Source organism: Loxodonta africana, chromosome 10 (genome assembly GCF_030014295.1).
Source record: "Loxodonta africana isolate mLoxAfr1 chromosome 10, mLoxAfr1.hap2, whole genome shotgun sequence".
Lineage (NCBI taxonomy): Eukaryota > Metazoa > Chordata > Mammalia > Proboscidea > Elephantidae > Loxodonta > Loxodonta africana.
In genome coordinates this window covers 57091301-57115151 of record NC_087351.1, presented here as the reverse complement: position 1 = coordinate 57115151, position 23851 = coordinate 57091301, and the positions used below count along the sequence as shown (strand labels likewise).

Below are 23851 nucleotides of genomic sequence, written 5' to 3'. Positions count from 1 at the left end.
AGGAGAACAGTGGGATGCAAACCTAAAATACTTATAAAAAGATCACCGTTAATGATCTGACTGAGACTAGAGGGACCCCGGAGGTCATGGTCCCCTTTGTTAGCCCAAAACTGGAACCATTCCCGAAGCCAACTCTTCAGACAGGGATTGGACTGGACGATAGTTAGAATATGATACTGGTGAGGAGTGAGCTTCTTGGCTCAAGTAGATACATGAGACTATGTGGGCAACTCCTGTCTGGAGGGGAGACAAGAAAGCAGAGAGGGATAGAAGCTGGTTGAATGGACATGAGGAATACAGGGTGGAGAGGAGTGTGCTGTTTGTTTCATTAGGGGACAGCAGTTAGGAGACGGACTTGATTTGTAAACTTTCATTTAAAGCACAGAAAATAAAAATTAAAAAAAACAACTGATGCAAGACAAAATGACCATAATAACCATTCCCATTTTGGCTTAGTGCTAAAAGTGATGCTTTTCGATGTAGAAGAAAAAAACGTAGAAGGAAAAAAAAAAAGGTCATGGATTGTTTGGCAAGCAGACAAAAAGATCACTTGTTAGACTGGTATTTTAAAAGCACTTTTTGTATGATAGCCAGAATTCAAAGCGCTCTTTCAGATTGTGAGGCAGTTTTGGCAGCTCTGAGTGAAACAATTTTATTATCATACGCCACATCTACCAATATACCTATCAGAACTGTTAAACATGAAAAGTTAACCAAATACATTGCTTCTTTTCAGGAAGGATTCTTAAGCATTTTGTAGAATAGGAAATGGTGTTGTGTTTGTAACCTAGCTAGTGACATGAGTCATGGAGCTGGCGTGCCAGCTGGAATCTGTATCTGGAATATTCAAAGTAGCTTAAACTCTCAGAGCTGTTTGGTTATTAACGAAGTCAACACATATCTACTGTATTCAATAAAAGCAGAAGACATATACTTTAAAAAAAAAAGACAGAAAAAGCACTTAATGTGTAGAAATTTTTGTAAATAAATGAGTTAAAGTTGCTACATATAAGTTAAATCTATAAAATAAATTCCATACAATACAGTAAAAAAAAAAAATTCCATTTTCATGTGGAAAACTTAACACATTAGGTATTATCTTTACTTGAGAAGATACAAAAAAAAGGAAAAAAAATATATTCTTGTTTGAGAAGATCAACTATAAAAAAAATATGGCAAGTCTCCCTAATACAGAGATACAATATAGTAACACTTAAAGTCCCCAAGGAAACTATTTTACAGATTCACAGTTGCAATGAAACCCGTCTCTTTACACTAAGTGAAAGTGGCTTTCCTCTTCTATTTCTCTTTTCTGTTCTTACTGTATATCCTGTCCCTAATTTTATCAGCAGCTACAGTTTTAACTGCAATCTACTTGCTGATGATTTGCAAATCTGTATTTCCAGCTCAGAACTCTCCATTGAGATCCATATTTCTATCACCTGCTGCCTACTGGATATTTACAACTGGATGTCTCATAACGAAAATCTGTTACCTTTGAGTCGATTCCAACTCATAGTGACCCTACAGGACAGAGTATAATTGCCCCGTAGGGTTTCCAAGGAGCAGCTGGTAGATCTGAACTACCGACCTTTTTTGGTTATCAGCCGAGCTCTTAACCACTGTGCCACCAGAGCTTCGGATGCCTCATAGATACCTCAAACTCAACACACCTGAAACCGCACTCATTATCTTTCCACGTCCCTCTCCCCAAATGTGCTCCGCCTCCAGAACTCTCCATACTGATTAGTAGCACCAACATCCTCACAGTCTTCTAAGTCAGAAACATCAGTCATCCTAAATTCCAGCCTTTAGCCTTCTCCCCTCTAATCTCTTTTAAATCTTAATTACCACTCCAACTAAAAAGTTTCCAGTGAGTCTCTACTGCCTGTATTACCAATTGCCTACAAAGTATGTTCAAATTAAGCATAAAATACAAATCCATTAATGACCTGGCCCTCTCCAGTCACACCCCGCTACTTGCCTTTGTACTTTATATTTCTGTAGTACTCAACTGGAAGGCACTGTGTTAGGTATGCTGCATGTACAATCCTGGCAGTTAAGTATTATTTTACCCAGCTGCCAATCAATGACATCGTATATCCATCTCCGATCCTTGGCTTAGTATTTTAATTCCAAAACTCTACCCACCCTACTCTGGAACTCTGCCCCAACCATGATGAGGCTCTCATGATCTACATCTGACACTAATGGTCTTGTTAACTTTTTTTTTTTTTTTTTAAAGGCGGGGGGCAGCAGAGATTTGAACCGGTGAAGTGTTTTCTATCACCATCTATTCTAACAGATCTAAGGCTTTTTACAATAATAATACCATCAATAACTTCCAGCACTAATAATTAATCCCCAAAATACTCTTTAACAATATGTTTACTCCACAAAATACTTTTAAACAAAATTATTACCTGACAATAAGCATAGTTTCCAAGTGCTTTATGAGCTTCATCAACAACCAGACACTTTATTTCAGCAGCAGGACAAGCTCCTCTAGAAAGGTCATTTACCATGACCTGAGGCGTAAGAAAAAGGACTCTCTTATTGTGCCATATGTCCTTCCTGGTGAAAGCTTGAGTAGATCCTGTAAATAAAAGTGACATGCTACATTCTAAACTCCAGACTATTATCTGTAAAATATAAATAATCTGGCGTATTTTCACACTGCATGTGTTCTTGGCAATCTGCTTTCAAGACAACAATTTGACAATTCAACAGAACACTGTATTTTTAAGTTCTAGCGTGGTACAAATGTCAAAGTTGGCTCTTGCCTAAGGCCACAACTAGAGTGCTTTTAAAGAATTCCTACAAAATGGCATAATACTTGAAGAGAAGTAAATTCTTCTACTGGGAAATCTTTCTTGGAAAGCCAGAAAACGTCATATTCACTTACCCATGGGGTATACACGCATAATCGATTCAAAATGCTCTAGATGACAGCCTACACAAATTCTCTAAAGATTAAATAAAGCAACCCTATTCACCAGGACTGGACTTGTTACAATGCAAGTAGATGTTGTTTTAAGGAAGGGAGGGTAAAATGGCCATTCTGTGATTTGGGGGCTATTCCACAGGGTCAGAGATTTCTCTACCTCTATTTCTATCAGAACACGTGCTTTCCCCTGAGTTACCCAGTTCTTAACTCCAAATTAGTCTCTGTTTTTAAGATACCTGTCATTTCGGCCATGTGGGACTGCGGTATACCCATTACTCGGTAGCAAGCCTCGATCTGCTGTGCCACCAGGGGTTTCGTGGGAGCCATGAAGACCACCTTGCCGGAAGGGAACCAGCGGTAGAAATTGTACATGACCACGGAGGCAATAAAGGTCTTGCCCAGCCCGGTGGGCAAACAGACCAGCGTGTTGCAGAACAGAGCGGTCCGGGCGATATGCAGCTGGTAGTCCCGCACCGGGCAGTTGGTTGGGTAAATCCACACGGCGCCCGCTGACTTGCAGAACCCGCCATCCTTTAGACTCAGCTGCCTCTCAGCCTCATACACCGCGACCAGAAGCACATCATCGTCCGACTCCGGCTGAGCCTCCGCAGCCTCTGCCGGTGCAGGGAAACGCGACTTGGAGGTGCCAGGGCTCTGAGGCCGCTCAGTTCCGGAGCTGCGACCCGAAGCATCGACAGATCGGGAGACGCTTGAGCCCCACGTCTGGAAAAGCGTTCTTTGCCGTCCGCTCATTACGCCGATGGCCACCAAACGCTTTGCTCAGGCACCGGTAGCTGCAGCAGCTCAACGGCCACCGTTTCGATCCCCATCGGTTTCCTTCGCGCAAAACTGTGGAACGAGAAGGCGGGACTGCGGCCAGTTCATCGGCTTGAAAATGCCGCCCCTAACTTCGGATTGGGAATATGATTGGCTGGCTATACGGAAATCCTCGTGGCCTTCCCGGAGATGGATGCGCGCAGTTGAGGAGTTGCCCTAAATTTGGTCCCCTTTTTAATGTATTCATTGACTCTAGTTTTGAGTTCCGCTTCTAAACAATAGGTGTCCGGGCGTCATTACTAACGTGATGTCGTTTAAAATGATAAATGACCTTGAAATCCCGGGACAATGAAAGACGTATAATTTTATACAATTAATGTTACTGATCGTCTAAGGCGCCTTCGTTCTTATTGATTGTATTTTTAAATCAGAAGATGAAGCGAAGGGCAAAGGCATATATAGATAGAATTAAGTAATTCCTCTTCTTTATCCAGACTGAGAAAACAAAAGGCCCGGTCTCATTCTCCCAGCATAAGAAGTGACAACCCATTATTTTAATTTTTTATTGTTAAAAGAGAATTGAATTTGGTCTGGTCCTGTTATTCGTTCGAAAATGCGGGGGGAAAAAAAAGCGAAGGAGCCTTACGTTTTATCAGATAAATAACAAAGCGTCAGTGTGCTCTTACTCCATTTTAGCAATAGCTCGGTACCTCAATGTGGATACAAGTCCCGGCTTCTCCACACTACACCTGGCGACTTTGAACAGCCTCTGTAAATTTGTTTCTTCGGGCATTGAAGAAAAGTATGGGGTCGAAATGGACTCGATTTTTTATACACACATCATGGGGTTGTTCTGAGCATCAATAATACCATTTTCATCACCATCAGCTGCAAGCGGCATCCTCCACTTATCGAAAATAGAAGTGATAGCCTGCGTGCAGTCTCTTTACATTTTTAAATTTAATTCAAGTTCCTAAACTTGCGTTTAGATATGCTGTTTCGCGTGTTGGGGGTGGGGCTGGAGGAGCACGTCGTATTTTAGTTTCCTTTGTGAGACCTTCGGAATATACATTGGAATAGATTTCACAGCAGTGGGTTTGGCTTCTTTAATAACCTGATTGACAAGTACTGAGCCAATTCAGATACGAATTTTTAGGCTGGAACTAAAAGAGATTAAGAGTCTGAATGCTGTTTTCTTGAAACAGTTACAGACTGGACTTCCAAAGGCATTGCAGCCCGCTGGTAATAAACAACGGTGGGTAAAGGCGACTAACTATCACCACCACAAGAGGTCGCCCCACAACCGATCCAATTAAAATTAGATGACGTTTCATAGTCTTCAGCTACGTCACAGGCTACAGCTACCTCGGCTGGTTTTACCCGGAGCCAACAAAGAAGCCCTCATAGCGCAGCCTTGACGTCACTCAAGGACAGGACCCAATCCCGCTTGGTAACTCAGTGACCCCGCCCCCTAGGTCTCCGCGCGAGGTCCACGCCCCGCCCCAGGGGCGGTGCGATGCCCAGCCAGGCGGGCTAGCTCAGTAGAGCAGAGGCAGCGGGGGAAGATGGCGGCGAACGTTCCACAGCGAGCATGGACCGTGGAGCAACTGCGCAGCGAGCAACTGCCCAAGAAGGATATTATCAAGTTTCTGCAGAGTCATGGTTCAGATTCGGTACCAGAGACGTCGGGGCGTCAGGGCTGGTTTTGCGGAGGGACTACTCACCCCCCCCACCCCGAGATGCCCGTACCTTCTGCCTTCCTCGGTGCCCCCGCCCTCCTCCTCGCGCGGCCGGTGGTCTGGAAGGCTGCGGCGGCCTTGCTTGCAGTTGGGACCTGTACTGCGGTCCCTTAGGCTGGTGTGATTTGGGCGGGAGGATTAGCTTTGTCTCCTGGGGCACACAGGCTGCTATCAGGGAGTTAGAGCCTCACGGGGATACTTGAGTGGGTGGAGGCCGTGAAAAATGGAGCAGGGGAAATATTACGGCTGGAGGTTGGGGCCCGAGGACAAGGGATTTGGATGAAACCCCCTGGGAGTAGGCTGTGGGCTTCTAGGAAAATAGGAAGGGATATCAGTATTTGTATGGTAATGGTGTGTGCCATGTGCTTTTTTAAATTTGCCAAATACTATGTGTGATTTTTTAAAACCCGTGGGTTCGGTTTTGAATCCTTTTTTTTTGGAGCTCTCGTGGCGCTGTGGTTAAGAGCTCGGCTGCTGACCCAAAGGGCAGTTCGAATCCATCAGCTGCTCTTTGGAAACCCTATGGGGCAGTTCTGCTCTGTCCTAGCGGGTCGCTATGAGTCGGAATCGACTCGACCGCAACGGGTTTCGGTTTTGTTCGTTTCATCTTTTATTTAGGGGGGAGTTAATGCACATTTCTTACGCAGTTGTCTCCCATTGTTACAAGCACGCAAACAAAAAAAAAAATTGATTTGGCGTTCTTCATAGTAAAAACGCGCAGCATTTTTCAGCGGTCTCCATCTTAACTACCCGTTCCGTAGTCACAAATTATTTTTTTCAGACGTGATTTTTTTTTTGTCGGAAATTAAGATTTTATTATACCTCTCTTGTACAAGATACTCAGCGGCATCCTTTACTCATCAGAAATACAAGCAGCGGCTTGCGTGTGCTTTCTCTAAATTTTTAGGTTTTCTAAGCTTACATTTAAAGTAATTTTTCAATTGTTTCTAGGTTCTTGTTTGCAGGGGAGGGAGGTTGTAATTTACTTCCAGTGGTGGTGGGTGGGTGGGTCATGAAGGAGAGAGAAACTCCAGCTTTCATTTCCATAATCCTGAGTAATTTTTTTGGCATCTGTCTCTTAAATTAATTCAGCAAATGTTTATACAGCGTTCGCTATGGCAATAACTGACAGTGTTTGACAAAACCGAGTGCAAAAAGAAAGGCCAGGAATCTTAAACATTTTAATGGGGTTATTTTAATTTATATTTCAGCTGGTACAACAGAATAGAGTAGGCATATCATTAACATTTAACGCCTTAAAATTGCTTTGTTCATGAAATTCATATAAAAAATAATCTAATATAAAACTGACCCAACCAGAAAACCAAACCCAGTGCCGTCGAGTCAATTCTGACTCATAGCGACCCTATAGGACAGAGTAGAACTGCCCCACAGAGTTTCCAAGGAGCACCTGGTGGATTCAAACTGCCGACCCTTGGGTTAGCAGCTGTAGCACTTAACCACTAGGCCACCAGGGTTTCCAAAACTGACCCACGTGGGAAAATTTCAAGAGACTTGCATTATCAAGAGGAGCCCTGGCGGTGCTGTGGTTAAGAGCTTGGCTGCTAAATCTAAAGCTTGGCAGTTGGAATCCACCAGCTGCTCCTTGGAAACCCTGTGGGGCAGTTCTACTCTGTCATGGTCACTATGAGTCAGAATTGACTCGAGAGCAAAGGGTTTGGTTTTTGCATTATCAGAATATTTTATAATGTTTTAAATGCATACTCTCCAGTGTTCACTGAGACACTGATGATTATCACTCAGCGTTTGATGATGATTATTTTATTGGTTACGAGGTATCAAAGAAATGCTTGTATTTGGCATATTTTTCTGGAACCTTGCTAAAGAAATCAAAGGCATTCCAAAGCAACTAATTACTTCTGTTTAACCAACTTTCTCTCTTTCCCAACCAGCCCTTATTATTTTGAAAACTTCTCTAAGAATGATTGTGAGAAAAAGGAGAAAATAAATACAATAATAATGTTAGAAAAAATGCTTTATAAAAAGCTTAGAAGATGCCAAAGGACAACTTTGAGAAAGTAACAAAACGAGGAATCAAGCAAGGACAATGCAGAAAAGGAAGTAGAATAAAATAAGAGGGAAACAAGTTATTAAAGAAAATCCACAAGTTACATAATTTTGTGAAAATGTTTTTGTTAGATGCTGTTGATTCCGACTCATAGCAACCCCATAGCAGTAGAACTGCCACATAGGGTTTTTCTAGGCTGTAATCTTTACGGGAGCAGATGATCAGGTCTTTTTTCCCCCATGGAGCCTCCGGGTAAGCTTGAACCACCAATGTTTTGGTTAGCTGCCCAGCGCTTAACCATCGTGCCACCAGGACTCCTTGAAAATATTATAACTTGATATTTCAGTAGTAGTTCGGCATCCATCTGCCAGCTTATATTTGAGAGAAATGAAATTCTGTTACTTTTGAGTTATTAAATATTAATCATAATAGCGTTTACTGAGCTCTTACTATGTGACAGGCTCTACGCTAAACAACACAAAATGGGTTATTGCATTTTATCCTTGTAACAACCCTGATAAAATGCTGTTAGTAAATCTTCCATGACAGATAAGAAAAGCGGTTCCTTAGGAAAGCCAAGTTCTTGCCTAGGGTCACACAAATGGATTTTAACCCAGGTGGTCTTTCACAACCCATATGTTTAGCCACCATGCTATAACATTGTGGAACAGTGCTTCCAAATCTGCCAAGAATGGGGTACAGTTAGGGGGAGAAAACTATACCCCACATGGCTGGACGCTCCCAGGGCCAGGGTCAGGTAGCCTCCTGCCATGAGCAGCTTCCTCCAGTCACCACAGTGTGCTTGCTATACAAATGTTCTTTTCCGTGATGGGGAAAGGGTTAGGATGCACTAGTGTGATACCTACATATTACTACTACACTTCTGTATGAGTCTTACCCAATATTTTTTCAAGCTTCCTGGAAAAAAAAAACTTTTTTTAATAGAGTGTAAATTATAGTTTTTTTTTTTTTCATCTTCAGTAGTAGTACTATTTAAAATGCTAACATGAAAAAGTCATTTTCTAATTTTAGACCTTTCTTAAGAGAAATTATTTTCTCTAAGCAGTTTTCTTTATAGTTTCTTGCAGAACATAAGCTATTAGGAAACATTAAAAATGTGGCTAAGACAGCTAACAAGGAACATCTGGTTACAGCTTATAACCATCTTTTTGAAACTAAGGTAAGTATTGTTAAATTTTAGATTTGTTATTCCCAAGAAGAATTATTTTTGTTTTTTTTTTTTAACTGTAATCATAAATGGACTGGCTATCAAATCTAGCGAGGCTGATCAGCAACATGGCAGAATGGATATTTTGAAAGGGGCCAGATTTTTAAAAATAATTCAGTAGTAGCTTAAATTGAGATGATTATGGTACTGAAAAGTTATAAATCCATTATTTTGACTGGTATTACCATATTAAGCATTTACACTGCATATTAAAAAATAAGCTCCATAAAGTCTGGTTTAGTTTTAGGTTGAGCCTTTAAAAAAACAATTTTAGGAAATTCTCCAATGTTTGTTCACTGTGAAATGACCATCTTCCACAGAAAATTTTCTGATTTGGGATATATGTTACTAGATTTTGTCAAGTCAACTATATTATTTAGAAACTATTAATTTTTCTGATTATAAAAAACTACTGTTTTTAAATAGGATACAGTACATAATTCTGCCACCTAGAAATGAACATATTAAACATTTCAGAATATTTTCTCTGAATGCTTTCCATGCATATATTTGTTTAAATGGTTGAGATTTTACTGTAGTTAGACCTTTCTATTGATTTTCACTTAATGTGTGGTTACTTTGCTGTTTTGGATAGTAGTGTGTTGAATAACGGCATACTTTTTTTTCCCCTGAGTTTCAAATTATTTTTTGAACATATATTTGTATAAGTAGAATTATTTTTTAAATTTTAACGCCTCTAACTAAATTGTATTCCAAAGAGACTGAATCAGTTTATACAACAAGTAGACATACGATCATTTATACTAGCACTTCTGGCTAAGATGGCCTTTCTAAATGTCATGGTTCTCATTTCAGAATTTGTATTGTAAGATGGTTTGAGGGCCATAATTTACTGATAAAATTTTTTAACATAAAATTCTTCATTTGTTTTTAGCAAGTTTCCTTAGGCCACTTATTTACATTTGATTTTTGTTGCCTGTATGTGTAGTGCAAATTCATTTGAGAAGTTGAAAACCTAGAGGTGTCTCCTAGTTTTCTGCCCATTGTATACATGATAAGTGTGAGAATATTTTCCTTACAGCGTTTCAAAGGTACTGAAAGTATAAATAAGGTGTCAGAGCAGGTGAAAAATGTGAAGGTTAATGATGACAAACCCAAAGAAACCAAGTCTGAAGAGACTCTGGAAGAGGTTTGTATATAATTTTTTTTTTTCTCATGTGAATTTTATAAATAGTATTTGCTTTACATAGTGGGGGGTTGGTTAGTAGGGCCCCATTCACAGTGACCCAAACACTGATTGGAGTTTGTCATTGCTGTTAGGTGCACTGGAGCCAAAAAAAAAAAACTTTACAGTTAGTAGAAATTGCTCTGAGTTAATATTGTCTGAGTCTGGGCCAGACTCTTCTGAGCTTCAAAGCTTTTTTAAGATCTTGATTCTATAGCCAGGTTGGACTGAGTAAAAGAAGCTTCCCTTTTGATTATTTTTAGCTTTTTCTCTAATGTACGCAGCATCCGTGGCAATAGACATACTCCAGGCCTGGCTGCAACCTAGGTTTTATATTTTGATACAAACACTGAAAAAAAAGATACAAGTCATGAGGATAGCCTTAGTAAAGCTAACTTGACTATAACCTTGCCGTTTGTTCTGTATCTGGCCAACCAAGTTTACTAATTTCTAGTGGTCTTAGACTCAGTAATAATAGTCTTTAGTTTTTATAAAGAGGTGTAGCCTATTGATGAAGGTATAGCATTTGGGTATTTGTGGACAGAGTATAAGTTCAAGTATAGAATTGTCGTTTGCTGCTGTCAAGTTAGCCCCTGACTCACGGCAACCACATGCCCAGCATATAACACTGCCTGATCTTGCACTATCCTCATTATTGGTTGGGGATCAGATCATTGTGATCCATAAGGTTTTCATTGGCTCATTTTTGGAAGGCGATTTCCAGGCTTTTCTTCCCAGTCTGTCTTAGTCTAGAAGCTCTGAAACCTGTTCAACATCATAGCAATACGCATAGATGGGTAGTGGCTGAGAATTGAACCCTGGTCTCCCACATGAAAGGTGAGAATTTTACCACTGAATCACCATTGCCCCATAGATGTGGTATATGAGTAAAGCTAGTTAATCTGCATAATCTTTTTCCCCTCAGACTGCTGGGTGGGTTCAAGCTGCCACCTTTCAGGTTCACCACCAGGGCTCCTTAAAAATGTTAATATGACTTGATAATTCGGTAGCATGGCATCCATCTGCCCACTTGAATTTGAGAGAAATCAAATTTTCTTGTTTTGAGTCATCAAATATATTATTAAAGTTAGTTAATGTTACTGAGTTCTCACTGTGTGACAGGCTCTATGCTAAACAAGTGAAATTGGGGTGTCAGGGAAAAAGTTAATGCTTAATTACTTTTGTAATGCCGTAAAACTTGTGAAAGCTGGAACCTGTATAAGGCAGAAACCTATCAGAGAAGGAAAACTCAAATATTTTTCACTAATAGAGAGTGATAGAAAAGTGGTAAGGCTGCACCCTGTCAGAGGCAGAAAACTTGCAAGACTTGGTAAAAGGATGCAATCCCACCAAGTTCTGGCTCTCGCAGGTTTCACTGTACATTGTACTCAAGCTGTAGGTATGACTTTCTTTTGATTTAGAGAAGCAGTCTGGCTTTAGTTCAAAGCACCAATCCATTAGACTATAAATCCGGACTCCATTACCTTTTAGCTGTGTGCCCTATCCAAGCCTTTACTTTATCAAAGATGGGGAAAAGATTGCCATAACTGATAAAAGAAAAAGACTGGCATACCATGTGTGCTAACCTAACATACGCGCTTGAGAAGGGAGTAAAGTGGTTAAGAGCATGGGCTGTATATCCAACCATCAATTTGTACCTGGTTTCCAATCCTGTACAGCCACTTCGGAACTGTAAATAGGTTACTTAACCACGCTATCCTGTTTTTCTGTTTCCTTGTCCATAAAACAGAGATGATAACAGTAGTACCTACCTCATAAGGTTTGTATTAGAATTCATTGTAAAGCATTTGAAATAGTGCCTGGTACACAGGAGGTGCTCAGTAGGTGTTAACTATCTTAATTATTAGCATCAATAGGCATTAACTATTGTTACTCCCATTAATATTTGAGGCATACTGGAAAGAGCAGAAGCTTAGGATTCAGACAGACCTAAGTCTGAATTCATTCTTTACTACTCCCTAGTTACGTTGCATGAATTCCCTGAACAATCTCTGCAAAATTCAAGTAGGTGATGCCTTCAGAAGATTTTGGTCAAGTGGGATATGTATTAAGTGACTGGCAAATAATAGGTGTTTAATAGTATCTCTTCCTTTTGCTTTACTTTTTAAATGTTTTTTAGCGTAAAATTCTATGCATTGTTAAGTTTGATCACATAATGAGCGAAATATATCAATCAGATGTTAACTAATTAATGAAATTTCTTTATATATTACTGGTTTTTAATGAGGCACTATTCAGTTAGGGGCAGTATCTAGAATTACTTTTTTCTGGGAGTACAAACAAGAGTAAATAGAAGATATGTTTAGGACTACAGCTCCAGAAGAGACTTTTCCAAAAGAAAACATGTGTCACATAATAAAACAGTTGAATATTGAGAATTAGTTTTTTGTCTTTTACCCACTTGAAAAATAAGTGACTTTAAAAATGTATAACTGGAAAAAAAAAATGTATAACTGTCAAATCAGTTTTGAATGTTCTTAGTCCAGAGACCTTTAATAAGAAATGTTTTAAATATTCTTAGTGAAGTCGTGTATTTCTTTAACCTTTGCTTTAATGAAAATATTTGTATTAAGACTGTTCTCATCAAAGTATAATCAAGTAATCCTTTAAAGAATACCTTACGAGAAAGTGAAATGCTATGAGTGGTATAATTTACAGTCTATCCTACAGGGAAGATGACTTTATGATAAGATTACACAGGATAGTATGACCTTGTTGAGATTATCCCAGTGCATATTTTGTTTCTATACCCAGAATTAATTTCCAGCTGAAATCACAGGAGATTGAAATATTATATTAGAATAAATCAGAACACCAATTTATTGCTTTCTGTGAGTATTCATTTGGGCTGAGGAATACATATTCTCCCGTGTAAGAAAATCTGTGTAAGAAATCAATGAATTCATTCAGCTAACCACTCAATATTTCTTACACCAAGGTTGACATTTAATAACATCTTGACCAGGTAATTCTTTGTTGGGGGCTACCATGGTGGCACAATGATTAAGTGCTCAGTTCAAGCCCACCAGCTCAGTGGAAGAAAAGACCTGGCCATCTGCCGCTGTAAAGATCAGAGCCTAGAAAACCTTATGGGGCAGTTCTACTCTTGTCTTATAGGGGCGCTATGAATTGGAATCAGCTTGAGGGCAAATGATGCAATGCTATACATTGTAGGATGTTTAGTAGCATCCACCTGCCTGCCCCCTGCAGGTTATGATGGCGAAAAATGTGTCCAGGCAGTACTAAAATATCTCTTGGAGGTAAAAATGCCCTAATGAAAACCACTGTGAGAAACCTGACAGTTCAAAAATGGCAACATATGTAACACATGCTCTAACAGAAGCTGGTAGGAGGTGGGAGCAGAGACACAGAACAGAGTAGTGGCCAGCTCTATCTAAGAGGTCTTGGAAGAGATTGGTGTTCGAAAAGGGACAGAATTCTACACAGATGTCAGGATCCTGTATGGCAGAGGCCTTTGAGCATAAAACTGTGAGCAATAATAACCAAGATTACTCCAGCAGCGGAGTGGAGGACTGACTAAAGGGATATACTATGTGCCCAGAGGTAAGACTCTTTACAAGCCTTGGAAAGAGATGAAATCCTGAACCAAGGAAGTAAATGTGAACAAAAATCTACATGATTTAAGAACCCATTAGAACTAGATCAGGAATAAAGAAAACTCTCTCTCTCTCTTTCTAAGCTCTGGAGTCAAAGAGATTTGGATTCCTTGATATCCAGAAGCCACACCTTGTTACTTGTTTTCTGAAACTTAGGAACTCAATGCAGATTTAGATAATGCAAACCCCTCCCTGCCTGCATTCAAGGTACAAATAGATAAGAAGGGTTACTTTTACATTTTTTACATTTGCTTCCCAAGGGGCTTGGTAGACCATCTTTTCTATGTTAGCATACTTTCTTTGCATATATGAATTATTACTGATATACAATACTCTTTACTTTTTTTTTTTTTTAAGGCCCTGATCCCCAAACCTAACCCATTGCCATCGAGTCGATTCCATCTCATAGCAACCCCATAAGACAGAGTAGAGCTGCCCCATAGGGTTTCCAAGGAGCAGCTGGTGGATTCAAACTACTGACCTTTGGTTAGCACCCAAGCTCTTCACCACTGTGCCACCAGGTCTCCAAGGCCCTGATAATCCTGCTGTTTTCTAGGGAATATGCCTCTCATGGCAACTTCTGTAGATAATTTCATATATGTGTGAACTCATTTAATTGTTCGGAGGGAGGAAATATCACTATTGATTGTAATTGGATATAATGAATTAGTAATACCAATTTTTGGTGTTGAAACAACTAAAATCTTTGACGAAATATTACAATGCTTTATATAACACTTTATGATTTCATAGGAATTAAATAATTCTAACCTTGAGGAAGGATTGAATTCATTTTATGGTTTGTTGAATAACGAACAGACTCTTGTCAAAATAACTTTTATTTCCAGTGAAGCTGGAACTTAAAATTGGATATGGACAAGCTACCAATATTCTCATCACTGACTTGAGATAGTAAATTTAACTCAGAGCTGTGAACCAGAGACAAAAGATTGTCACCAGATTCGTCAGCTCTCTCCTACCTGACTTAGCGCACAGCTCTGTAGGTGTCTCTTTTTCATCACTCTAAAAGAAATACATGAGGTGCTAACTCTGTGTATATGCTGTTCCTGGTTTGTTTCTAGGGTCCACCAAAATACACAAAATCTGTTCTTAAAAAGGGAGATAAAACCAACTTTCCCAAAAAGGGAGATGTTGTTCACTGTTGGTATACAGGAACACTACAGGATGGGACTGTTTTTGATACTAATATTCAAACAAGTAAGTCTGCATGTAATCTTTTCAACTTAAAAACAGTACAGAATATTTCTGTGGTAGACAGATGAGTGGTTGACAGTACCTTTTTATTGGCTGTCACCTACTTTTTTCCTGAAGTCTTTTACACATATGATTTACTTGGAAGAGGTCTTCAGTTCATTGTTTATTGACTGCGTAACTAAAGACCTCTAGCTTGTTGGAAAGCAAAAATTAGAGCAGCTTAGTCTAAACTAAGCTTCCTGAAGTGAGGCTTTAGTATTTTCACATAAAAGAATAGTGTGCTATTTTAGATGTAAAATTATTTTTTACATCTAGAACTTTCTTTGTAAATTACCCAGCATTTGGAATTTCTTTTCATATAATACATGGTATTGTAAACTCTGAAGTAAACTTGAATACCTAAATCTTTTTATTTTTCCACTAGAACTTAATTTCTTAATAAAGATTAAGGTCTATCATTAATTGTAAGGAAAATCTGTTTTGCAGGTTCAAAGAAGAAGAAAAATGCCAAGCCTTTAAGTTTTAAGGTTGGAGTTGGCAAAGTAATCAGAGGAGTAAGTATAGAATGACAGTAGAACATGTGTTGTGGTATGGTGTTGTGGAGAGTTTGTTCGTGCTTTCATTATGTCCCCAATTCCTAATCTTTGGATTCTGACAAATCAGGTTCTATTATCTGCCAGCTGTATGATCTCTAAGTTCAGTTCTCTGGGCCTCAGTTTCCCTATTTATAAAACATGAATGGTGCTGCTTATTTAAAAAGTTAAATAAGCATAAAGATTATTTCATTTAAAATAAATATTTCAAATTATTTAAAAGATTAAATAAGCATAATTTAAAGCCCCTAATATAGTAGAAAGAGACACAAATATTAGTTCCTTCCATGCCTACCTTTTTTATTTACTTTTTCTTCATGAAGTAATTCTTCGTCAGAATGTTTGCCTTACTAAATTTGTCTTTAAGAGTCTTGTAAAATGTTAAATAGCCGTTGAACCACATGTAGATAGGGAAAGGTAAATTATCTATTCTACCAAAATGATAGAGATAGAAGTTCGTTCTGTGGCCTCTCACCTCCCACAATCTAGACTCAAACACCAGAAACTCTTCCAAATATAAGCATGCTTTTGGTAGTATAGTGGTAAGAGCTCAGCTGCTAACCAAAATGTTGGCAGTTTGAATCCACCAGCTGCTCCATGGAAACCCTATGGGGCAGTTCTGCCCTCTCCTATAGGGTAACTATGAGTCAGAAATGACTTAGAGCAACGAGTTTGGTTTTTATAACTGATTCGCATACTGGTAAATCTAGTCAACCATATTCTTAATTTCAAATATGTGACCGATCTATCTCAGCATAATTTTCTACTATTTTTGGATTAACTACCCATAGATAGCTTTTAATATTTTATGAAATTAAATAGTCAAATATTTCAAAGTAACTTTTTATTTGTGTAGTTCAGAATGAGAGTTTATACAACTTGTTTCTCATTAAACAATTAGTACACATATTGTGACATTGGTTGCCAACCACACAACATCAGCATAATTTCCTAATTATGCCCTAAGCTTTATGAGATTGCTGTATTCCAACAGGGTATATATTAGGAATGCATTCTGTATCCTTTCGTCTCAATGATTATTAACTATTCTTGGTGACTGGCTTTAAGATCCAAATTTGGGGAAAAAATGGAGAGGTAACTCAGAAGCCTCTGTCGTTTCATCTTACATACCAGTCATGTTCCCACTATTATATAAGTTTGATAATCTTGAATCAGTTTTACTGCATAGTTGGTTCTTATAAAAGTAAACTTTTAAGTATGTACTATGATGTAACAGTATAATAAATATTTTATTGTGCTTATGACAAACTGGTTTCTGTAATGTATAGCATGTTACAGTTTACAGAAGTGCTTTTGCACATTATATCATTTGAGAAGTTTGGCTACTACACTGAAAAAGTATTGTTTAATATATATCCTTATTTTTTCCATTGAGACCAAAGATACAAAGACTCATTGAAGAAAATACCTTAGGATGTAATGAAATGCAGTAACACACTTTTTTCTATATAATCTTGACTGTTTTCTAGTATTGCATGTATTTTTTCAAAAAAATCATGGTTTTTATGTTCTTGTCCTTAGTGGGATGAAGCACTCCTTACTATGAGTAAGGGAGAAAAGGCTCGACTAGAGATTGAACCTGAATGGGCTTATGGGAAGAAAGGACAGCCTGATGCCAAGTATCCTTTTTCCTTTGTAATGAATGAAAAAAACACTAACATAGTAGCTGAAGGTTCTGAAAGATGCCATCTAGGCTAACCTCTTGATCAAGAATCCTGTCCAAACTAGTCTTCCTGACATTTAGATGCTTTTGTGTCAACAACTCCGTGAATACGCAATAGTTAGTATTTTCTAATAGTACAGGTATTCAAACTTGAGCTGGATTCTTCTTCCTTTTATCTTTTATTCAAGCTCTTTTCATTTTTAGGAAACCCTGGTGGCATAGTGGTTAAGTGCTACTTAAGGTCTGCAGTTCAAATCCACCAGGCAGTCCTTGGAAACTCCATTGGGCAGTTCTGCTCTGTCCTGTAGGGTCACTGTGAGTCAGAATCAATTTGACGGCAATGGGTTTTTTGTTTTTTTTTTTTTTCTTTCATTTTTTAAGACCTAAACTGTGAAGTTTTAAGCTCTCATCTTTGAAAGGCAATACTTACTATATGAAGGGTTTACTTCATTAAGAAGCCCTATACAAACAACTGTAGCAATAGTATTAGAATGGAAGTATGAGTCATGATAATTTTATGCTACAGTGTAATTTCAGACTATTAACTGTAGATAGTCAAAGCTTAGAAAAGGAACACATGTTGGGGATTACTAGTTGTGAAACAAAAGGTGACCCCGTGACCAACATTGTTATTGGTTGCCATCCAGTCGATTCCGATTCATGGGGACCCCATGTGTTAGCGTAAACTGCTCAGTAGTGTTCTCTTGACTGTAACCTTAACAAAAGCAGACCATCAATACTGTAATTCTGTGGTATTGCTTGGTGTGTTTGAACCGCCAACTTTTACATTAGCAGCCGAGTACAAACCATGTGCACCACCTAGGGACCTAAGACCAACAATTTGAGATTACTGCTAATGACAATATTTATGTGGATCTAAGGTTTGTGAACTTTTTTTTTTAAAAAAGCAATGTTGTTTGCTATAGAGATTTAATAATCCCTTCAGAAAGTGTGAGGTAGCAATAGTAAGTATAAAACATCTTTTCTATTTCTGCATTGAGATTTTAAGATTAATAAACTGTAACTCCAAGACCAACCCAGTCGGTCAAGTGGGAAGATAGTTTATAACTTGTTGGCTTTCATTCCCATTGGAATAGTTGGACCAATTAGAATAAGTTTTTTGATTTGATTTTAATTTTGGAAGGTCTCTTTGTAGTCTTATCAGTTAAGATTCATTGGGGATATAATTCAGCCCCCTTTAGTCTGTCAAAATCAGATGGTCAGTTATAGCTCCCTTTCTTTCACGAAGCATCCCAAGACTTTCTGATGTGCATAAATCACATCCTTCTCTGAACATCTTCAGATTCCCAGTAAGTTTCATGTACTGCCTTACATGGATTTTGATTTAACGTAGGATATATACTCAGCTATGCTTAAGTCATTCATGTATGTTTTTTCTTGGAGTACTAAGTAGCAGTCTTCATTAAGTGGAGATTAATTTGGGAGTATTAGTGAGGCCTTCAGGTGGAGGATTTCCCTAGTTCGAGCTCAGCTTACCTAGTAGTCAGCCTGTACTGATAGGTTATGATCTCCATTTTCCGCTAAAGGAAATGCAGAGGTGCTTTTGAGAATCTCTAGACTAGTATTTATTATCCTCTGATCCGGTGTGCAAATTTTAGCCTAAGGATGTGGTGGTGGAGGGGTAGTTTTTGTTTATCAGATTTACCTTGACATCCTAACAGAATTCCACCAAATGCAAAACTCATTTTTGAAGTGGAATTAGTGGATATTGATTGAAATAGCAAGGCTTCAGGTCTAAAGACAACACAGCAACAATGATAAAACTTGGCCTTGAGGAAACTTATGTAACTAATTAGAGCTGGTTACTATTGTGTTTAATGGGGGAGTCACCTGGTAAATTCAAGGAGTTAAAACCTTGTTTACTTGATCTCCCAACTCTGGATAAATGTAATCCCTTATTATAAATCCTTGAAGTCTAAAATATTTTACTGCAGCTGTGTAAAATATTGGTCAAAGAGAACTGATTTTCCTTTTACCTTGTGTTGTAAAGTAAAAGGCTCAATACAGATTTATCCACTGTCTTGATGTGTGATTTGTTTGGTGGTAACAAATGTTCTGATTATGGACCATATCAGAGCAGAGAGTAACTCATAATAATATTGTCTAGATTAAGGATTTGCTGTGGATATGCATCTTAAAATCTTTAAAATATTTCTGTATACTGACAAAAGCATAAAGCTTGAAGGGAAAATATAAAATTTAAAACATCTAAGAGATTTTGGCATTAATAGCCTGAATTTAGGAAAAGTGCACTTCAAAACCTAATAATGGTAAATATAAAGTTACTATTAGTTGATTTCCCCCAAAAAATAAATTCATCAACAGTTACTGGATAAGTCTTCAGTTTTATTACAAAAATGTGGATGATCAGTTTGATCAAAATGAAAGCTTGCTCACAAGTTTTACATGAATATTCTAAATACAAAGTTTCCTGAAACAACAATGTACTTTCAAGTTGATTTTCATTTTTTTAAGGGATGCAAACATTCCATCTTCTCATTTATAATCTCTATACCAAGGCATAGTATTTTAATAGTGTACCTTTTCTGCAATTCTAGATCCAAGTTCACAAGATAATTGAAACACGCAGACAAACCCATTGTCAGCAAAGGTTAAAAATCAGTTTTTTTTACAGAGGAGGTAAATCCTTAATAAGCAGCCCTTGTGTTTTCAGAATCTTATACTACACTGACATAACTTCCAGTCAGTTTTTTTCCTACCCTTAAGGCTACAAAACTCTGTTGCAAATGCATTCAAAATTATTCTAGACCACTTAATGCAAAAATCAAAAAAATAGTTCTCCAATAAAAAGTAAATTTTATAAATGGTAGGAAATAGTATCTGTGGTAATTTACTAAGTGACGTTTTCCCTATTACTAAACGAACCATGTTACACAGAAACAGGGAAGACAAGTTATCAAATATGACAAGCTTATACTATGTTTACATCCCTCGCTTAAAAAAAAATTTTTTCACACTTTTGACACACTCCATCTGAAATATACATCTTCCCATCAGGTTGGAGGAGGAGGATAATACTGTCCATAATTCCAAGGATTCTGATAATTGTACTGAAAGGAAAAAGCAAGCATGTTAGCATACCAGAACTATGAATATATAATTAAAGGAGGTATTTTTAAGAAAATAAGCTGTATTCACTGCTTAAATTTTAAAGACTGAACCACAAAAGACAACAGGCATAGAGTGTATTCTATAATCTGAAACAAAATTTTTTTTCTTTCTTTTAAAAAAAAAAGTAATTTATGTTCCTAGTATCTATGAGCAAAACAATTCTGTTATGTGGACTCACCTGATACCATGCACTGTAGTTATATGCAGCTTGATTTGCCTGTAAATCACCATCAATCATCTGTGTTGATGATGATGTTGTATCTTCTGTGTGTGCTTTCTTTTCCTCTGGTTCTTCTGATCTATAAATAAAAAATCAAAACGGAAACTTTTAAAACTCCCACAGATACGTACTTTAACAAATGACTGTCATCTGTGTCCGTGTCTTTTACTGATGTTCTTCTTAACCACTCAAATTAGGATGTTAAAGTCAGTAAATCCTCATTCACATCATAAAAATGAAGTTATCTAAGTTTTACAACCTAAAGGTGACATTTAAAAATATTTATCTTTAAAGGTATTTACTTAATGCCTTCTTTTAAGCATCCTTGATTGAGCAAGAACTTACATACCCATTTTCTGCCTTCCTTTTTAAAGAATCCTGTTCTTTCAGGAGTGTTTGATGTTCGTCATAAGCATTCAGAAGCCTGAGAAGAAAAAAATCCTCTGGAATATACAAAAACCAAACTGTTGCAACCACATACCTTCCCCCTCCAACCTTCCATTCTCTGTCCATATATCCCTGGGGCTCCAGGAATACAGGCCTGACCAATTACAGTTATATACCCCCAACTAGGGATTATTTCAGTGGTGAGTATATGACTCAAACCAGGACATTTAGTGAGTCCCAGGCCTCCTGACTGAGCTACTGGAAGAGAGGTCTGTTCGTTGTATGTTAGTTGGCTGATCATTTCTGCCACCTGGGGAGAGCCTGCCTAAGAACCATCTATCACACAACTAAGACAGTAACCTTCCTATCGATTTTTTGTGCTTTTTGTCCTGTGAAACCATGAATCCTGACACACTATAATTTGTCTACATTTGAGATCTCATTTAACAATAGCCAAGTCACCTAACACCAGTTAGCATAAAAAAGTGTATTTAAACTTTGGCCAAGTGATAAACTGAATTAGAGCTACCATAAACTGAAATACAATTTGTTTTCATTGCTTAAAAAAGGTAATTTTTAATAAATTAAAAAAATTCTTACTTGATACATGTATTGCCTCAGCTCGAACTTTAAAAACAGCATGTCACTTGAAGTCAAAATGTGAATTTAAAATTATGGTAATTTTGTTTTCCTTTTACCACCTTTTGAAATACCTTTGTAAAGATATTTTTATAGAAATGAGGATGGTATTTTATATGCATATGCTAAACTTACTTTCCCGGGCACCCTGCATATGGAACTACTTACTGGTTACCAGTAGTATTCATTCCCAAAAGCTCAAAGGGCTATAAAATTAACACCAGTAGCCTCAGGTTGTAAAAAGCCCCAGTGGTGCAATGGTTTAAGTGTCCCACTGTTAACCAAAAGATCAATGGTTCTAACCCAACCAGCAGCTCCACAGGAGAGAAGACATGGCGATCTGCCCCATGAAGATTATAGCCTAGGAAACCCTATGGGGTAGTTCTACTCTGTCATAGGTTCACTATGTTCCAGAATCCACTGCATGGCACACAACCACCACCGCCTCCGGGCTGAGTGTTTACTATGCATCAAGCATTTCGCATGGACTAATCTCATTTAAACCTTGCAACAACTGTGTGGGGCAGGTGATAAGAGCCTGATCTTCACATAACAAAACGTAATTTGCCAAAGTGAAATATACAAAACTAGGCCAGTGAAGAAACTAAGATTTAAGCCTATGTTTATCTGACCCCAAAGTCAATTCTTACAAATTCATTATACTGCCTACCTAGATCTCTAAGAAGTCTCGTTTATTTTTCCTTTTTTTTAATTTCAACAATCTTAGTCCTGATACTCAAACCCTCCATATACCTATTCTTGCAAGAGCCTAAATGGCATCAGTGTTGAGCCTCCAATTTAGTCTACGTGTTACTTGCCATATTGAAGGTGCTATGTCATATAATCTCATTGGTCAAAACTCCAATAGCTCACTATTGTCAAATTCCTACTTCATGTATTTGAAGAGTCTAGCTTTCAAGGTACAGCATGATCAACATCACACTTTCACTACTTCAGGAAACCTTCCAATAAGCATGTTATTTTTAGAGCAACTTGACCTGGTTTTTCACATTGTGTGTTCTCAGCTTATCAGATTGCAGTAGTAACTAAATGAAGCGCTACCTTCTCTGTGAAGCACAACAAATCCATTCTGATCATAGCCTTCCTATCAGTTATATGCTACCTCATACAATTTCCTATTTCCTCTGATATCTGTACCATCTGACAATCACGTATCTCACTTCTTTTTTATAACTTCTTCAGTGCTAAACAAAACATTAAATATACAGTACATATGTTAGTAAAGATCTCAGACTTTGACGTAGGCTCTAATCCCAGTCCCGAGTGTAATAGCTTGACTTTGAAAAATGTGGCCAATCTAAGTCTCTTTCCTCGTCTGTTAATAGAACAGTACCTATAACCCTCATAAGACTATGAAAATTACATTAGCTAATTCCTATAAAAATTTACTATATCAAATAAATATGGTATTAGCTATTTAACTGAAATTTTACACTGCATCAAAATCAATATATACACATACACTTTCACACTGAGACACAAGTAGTTCTCAGTTTATCAACAGCCACTTCAATGTAATCGCTCTAAATTAGAGGAATTAGAGAAGCCACATGGCACTGGATATTTGCTCACAAAATCAATAGGACCAGAACTGCAGCGATGCGCTACCAATACTCCTCTCCTGTTTAGCAAATTTAAACCTTAAACTTGTACTCTTCTGAAATCCCCTAGTGAGCCTTTCTACACCACCACCCTCAACTTTTAGCCTGTTGCAATGCCTAAAAAATGAGGCCAGTAGGTATGATCTGTGAGACCACATCCACTCTTTTCTCCAGTCTCTGATAAAATGGAATTCCTATTCCAGATTTACAGTACCCACCTTTCTTAGCCTACTTACTAAATGTGTGTTTCAGGGTTCAATCCTTGACCCATTTCCCTTTTTATTGGATTGTTGCTTCTTGCCTTATCTCACCCACTCATGGTTTAAATTACCACGCTAAAATTTTGAAAAGTTTTGAAAGAAAACCCTATGTCCTCTGTTAAGTATATAAAACATTTACAAAATTGGATTTATCCCCCCATGTATCTGAGGAAAAAGTAACAACCTAGGCAAACATCTTTAAACAATGTATTAGTTTTTACTTGTCATCAAATTCCCATCCAAAAATACCAATATTCAATCATCTGTCATTCAAAGAAACAATATAATTAAGATCTTACTTATTAACATCTGAACCAAAATCTTCAAGAAATTCCACTTTTCTCTGAGAAAATGTAATTCTCATTTTAATAGGCAATGAACCATGTATAGCTTTGTCAAAACAATTTAGGATGTTTTCTTCATTTTGTTTGAGGTCACCACTATATTCCATTTCAAGTAAATTGAGGTATAACTTTGTGTTCTCCTGTGTAAAAAGCATCAATAATATTTCTAAAATATTTTGATTAGAGCATA

General features: G+C 37.8%; 3 protein-coding genes across 17 annotated transcripts in view; 1 reads left to right on the top strand and 2 right to left on the bottom strand.

Annotated features, from left to right (window-relative positions):
- Positions 1-5094, bottom strand: part of FANCM (FA complementation group M) — a 75554-nt gene extending 70460 nt beyond the window's left edge. For 6 of the 9 annotated variants that reach the window (XR_010323153.1, XR_002785299.2, XR_002785300.2 and 3 more), the window contains exons 1-2: positions 3184-5092; positions 2424-2596 (exon numbers count right to left, since the gene is read on the bottom strand). Coding sequence is in view for 5 of the 9 variants with exons in the window: in XM_010588614.3 (XP_010586916.2) it covers positions 2424-2596; positions 3184-3700 (690 nt within the window). In the remaining 4 variants the exon portion in view is untranslated. Of the gene's footprint in view, positions 1-2423; positions 2597-3183 lie in introns of all 9 variants that reach the window. The other 3 variants (XM_023546133.2, XM_023546134.2, XM_064292420.1) reach the window with 2 other exon arrangements.
- Positions 5095-5250: 156 nt separating this feature from the next.
- Positions 5251-19069, top strand: FKBP3 (FKBP prolyl isomerase 3). 2 transcript variants are annotated; one of them, XM_003408505.4, is made up of 7 exons: positions 5257-5397; positions 8571-8672; positions 9763-9870; positions 14627-14762; positions 15246-15313; positions 16895-16992; positions 18719-19069. In XM_003408505.4, exons 1-7 carry the CDS (start codon positions 5290-5292, stop codon positions 18771-18773), a joined length of 675 nt encoding a protein of 224 aa, XP_003408553.1. In that variant the 5' UTR covers positions 5257-5289; the 3' UTR covers positions 18774-19069. The 2 variants fall into 2 exon arrangements, with proteins under 2 accessions (XP_064148494.1, XP_003408553.1); XM_064292424.1 differs by lacking the exon at positions 9763-9870 and having other exon boundaries at positions 5251-5397.
- Positions 13854-23851, bottom strand: part of PRPF39 (pre-mRNA processing factor 39) — a 47085-nt gene continuing 37087 nt past the window's right edge. For 4 of the 6 annotated variants that reach the window (XM_023546137.2, XM_064292421.1, XM_023546140.2 and 1 more), the window contains 3 exons: positions 23617-23801; positions 20759-20833; positions 13854-20488 (listed from right to left, as the gene is read on the bottom strand). In XM_023546137.2, coding sequence (XP_023401905.1) covers positions 20302-20488; positions 20759-20833; positions 23617-23801 — 447 coding nt within the window. In that variant the 3' untranslated portion in view covers positions 13854-20301. The remainder of the gene's footprint in view (positions 20489-20758; positions 20834-23616; positions 23802-23851) is intronic. The other 2 variants (XM_003408501.3, XM_010588610.3) reach the window with 1 other exon arrangement.